At 41.2% G+C, this 2987-nt stretch overlaps 1 protein-coding gene across 1 annotated transcript; it reads right to left on the reverse strand.

Moving 5' to 3' along the window:
- Nucleotides 1–339: 339 nt before the first annotated feature.
- LOC132561218 (uncharacterized) lies at nucleotides 340–1596 on the reverse strand. The gene is made up of 2 exons (XM_060225948.1): nucleotides 1497–1596; nucleotides 340–1334 (listed from the first exon to the last, which is right to left on the reverse strand). The coding sequence occupies exons 1-2, from the start codon at nucleotides 1594–1596 to the stop codon at nucleotides 340–342; spliced, it is 1095 nt and encodes a 364-aa protein (XP_060081931.1).
- Between the last annotated feature and the right edge of the window lie 1391 nt (nucleotides 1597–2987).

Genomic DNA, 2987 nt, shown 5'->3' on the forward strand with positions numbered 1-2987 from the left:
CTATGAAGGCCATTTATACCTGGTATGCACTTAGACTTTACCTTTTTTCTATAGTTAGTTAACATCCCAGGCAGAGGAAAGAGAAAGCAGAGATACAAGATAAGATATAGAGTTGAGGAAAACATCAAAAAAGAAAGTTGTAGAAAGTAAGAGCATTCATGAGTAAAAAATAATGACAAAAAGAACATACTGACGCACCACCAACCACACACTAAAATAACAAGCAGGCAATTGCTCTCGGTCTGAGGGAGACCCCTTGTTTGTTTACAAATGGTATCGTAGATATCCGATATACCAAATAATCATCAAATAGGAGCTGATAGACCATCTAATCGTATATTACCCACATGATATCCCTCTCTGCATTCTGTTGATGACGTCGGCATTGTCTATTTCCTTGAATGTCTGTATGATGGCAAATATATTCGGATGAGCGTGTTTCACCTTCTTCTTTAGTTTCCAGTGCCAGGCTTCTAGGTTGTTTGTTGTTCGTGGTCCATCTGTTTGGAAGTGATTCCACAACGGTCTGTGAACTTCCACCCACTGCTCAGTAACATAGTCTGTGAAAGGTGTTGTGTTCTGTGGTACTTCAGCGTCTTCTAGATCTTCTAGTGTTTGTAACCATACGTCTTCTATGCAGTCCATGGGTACCAGTGGTAGAACAGCTGTACAGCGGATAAGGGTCCTAACATCTTCGTTGTCCCGGTATAGAGTTTGCAGTCCAGTTGTCTGTGCTTTTTTCCATACACTCTGGGTGAAATGGAAAAAACAGCCTTTCATGGTGATTCCTGGGAATGTCTGGCGAATGGCGTTGTGTACTGCTACTTCAAAGTCGGCGAATGCATGGGTTGGGGCGAAAGGCATGTACAGTTGAGTCATGTGTTCCTTGAATAGGGTAAACAGTCGAGTGTAGATTCTTTGACTCTTTCCTGGTAGTAGCGCAAATACGACTGGCGTCATCCTTCCATCAATAACCACATGGATGCTGTAGATCTGATTAAACAAGCTCGGGCACGTGTAAAATGTTCCATCACAGTAGAATGTGTCGGCAGTTGAGAGATATCGTAGGTTCTCCGTAGTGGCGAAGGCTATAATTCGGTTCTGCTGGTCTCCGTCGTCAAAAAGAAGAAATCTGTCTCCGGTTGATGTTTCTGTCCACTTCCCTTCCAGTCTGATGTCAGAAAGAGTCTTTGGTAGCGCTGGGGTTTCCTTTCGGCGGGCTCTGTAGAGTGACGACTTGGCTGTATTGAAGGTAGGCAGTCGCTGTACCACCGCTTTGCAGTCTTCATCCCATTCTTCATCTCGGAGCTTGCGGAGTTCTCCTTCGTATATTGCTGGTATGGGTCTGACTTCTTCAAGTCATCTCTTGGTGATGCTGTTTCTGATCTGCTGTGCTACAACTTCTGCATGATCTGCTGGATGATTGTGTTTCTGTCTTCCAAAACCAACTGGTATGTTGTTAAGGGCAGAGAGGGATCCTCGACAAGATTTTTCACCATTTCTGCGTATGATTCTGTAGATGAAACCATTATAGGCTAAATTCTGGCCTCCTTTCTTGTTAATTACGAACTTCAAATTCAGCTGTGCGTTTGCCATGTTACTTGATATGAGTGTTTCACTATGAATATAAATTATGATGCAGTCGCTGTATTTATACCGAGTGCAGTTGGCTTGGAGTGTTCAGGGTGATAAGTTTCAGGTTATCAGCTTGGACTTCTCATCATCAGTTATAATCTGTGCTACAGTAGTTAAAACAACTAAATATAACAATAAATGGTGTGAAAGTATGAATATAAAGTACGATGCAGTCACTGTATTTATACAGAGTGCAGTTGGCTTGGAGTGTTCAGTGTGATAAGTAATAATGTTTCTTTTATTGTTAAATAATACAATTTTCAAATAATTCTTTTTTTTATTGAACAATATAAATTTCAAATAATTCTTTTTTCTCCTTAAATTTAAATAATATAGCATTCAAAAAAATCTTCTTTTTTCCTAACATTTCAATTTAATTCTCAATTCAAAATCTGAAAATATCCCCATTTATGGCTAAATATTATCAAGTCACAGGTAACTACTCCACAGTAGCTATTCCCCAGAGCCCCCATGAGGTACCCCAATTTTGTTGACTTAAACGGTGAAAACAACACCAACTGCCATATGTGTTTTTAAGAAAGTTGGCGTAAAGGGAACACACCGTTTTCGGGCATCCAAACCTGTGACGTCAGGTTGTCCTAACACGGTGTCGGGAATTTTCGTACCGAAGATTTTTCGTCCGAGGGGAATTTTCGTGGCACTATGGATATATAGAGATAAGGTGTCAACACCCTCCGCTGTGATGATAATAAAATTTTGATGTTTTAGAAGTTTATACAATGGTTTGACTGGTTTTTACCCAACTACTGGTACGCGTCTGTTGTTAGCCGACAGGCGTGTCGCCTCACACGCGTAACTATTGGTTTTTCAAGCCACAGAGGTGTGATTATGAGTTTAGATGTCATCTCTACAGCACTACTATATAATAGTAGTACGAAAATTCTCAGGACGAAAATACCCGGGACGAAAATTCTTCGGTACGAAAATTCCCGGGACCTCCTAACACTAAGTTGACTAACAAGACTGGGGTGTCGATGCATGCCTTCCCATTAAATAGGCCAGATTTATAAAAACAATGGATTCTTCATTTCCAATTCGGTATAGTGTAAAGAAAGCAATGGATCGGACTCCGCCGAAAAGAGTTCGACTAAATGGATACATCGTCTTGTAATTCCGGTTCAAATCGGTAGGGCTGGATTCCGTTTTCAGACATATCATCCACGCCATAATCAGACTCCTCAAAACTCATGTTCAAATCGTTATCACGTGCGGTTTCGTTGTCACTGTCAGTCATGTTGGCTGCCATTTCTGTTCAACTTATGACGTCACGAGTAGAAGCGCCTCGATTCCGCGGAAATGACGATTATGCTGATAAGGTCTGAGCGGACAGG

The sequence above is a fragment of the Ylistrum balloti genome, unplaced genomic scaffold (assembly GCF_031769215.1).
Source record: "Ylistrum balloti isolate Yb309-2 unplaced genomic scaffold, AGI_CSIRO_Ybal_v1 Utg371180, whole genome shotgun sequence".
Taxonomy (NCBI): Eukaryota; Metazoa; Mollusca; class Bivalvia; order Pectinida; family Pectinidae; genus Ylistrum; species Ylistrum balloti.

Bases quoted from the DNA above. Each gene is read 5' to 3' on its own strand.
- LOC132561218 (XM_060225948.1), bottom strand. From the start codon at position 1,596: ATGGCAAACGCACAGCTGAATTTGAAGTTCGTAATTAACAAGAAAGGA. The intron at 1,335-1,496 runs GTGAAAAATCTT...GACCCATACCAG, and splicing joins CAGAATCATACGCAGAAATG to CAATATACGAAGGAGAACTC.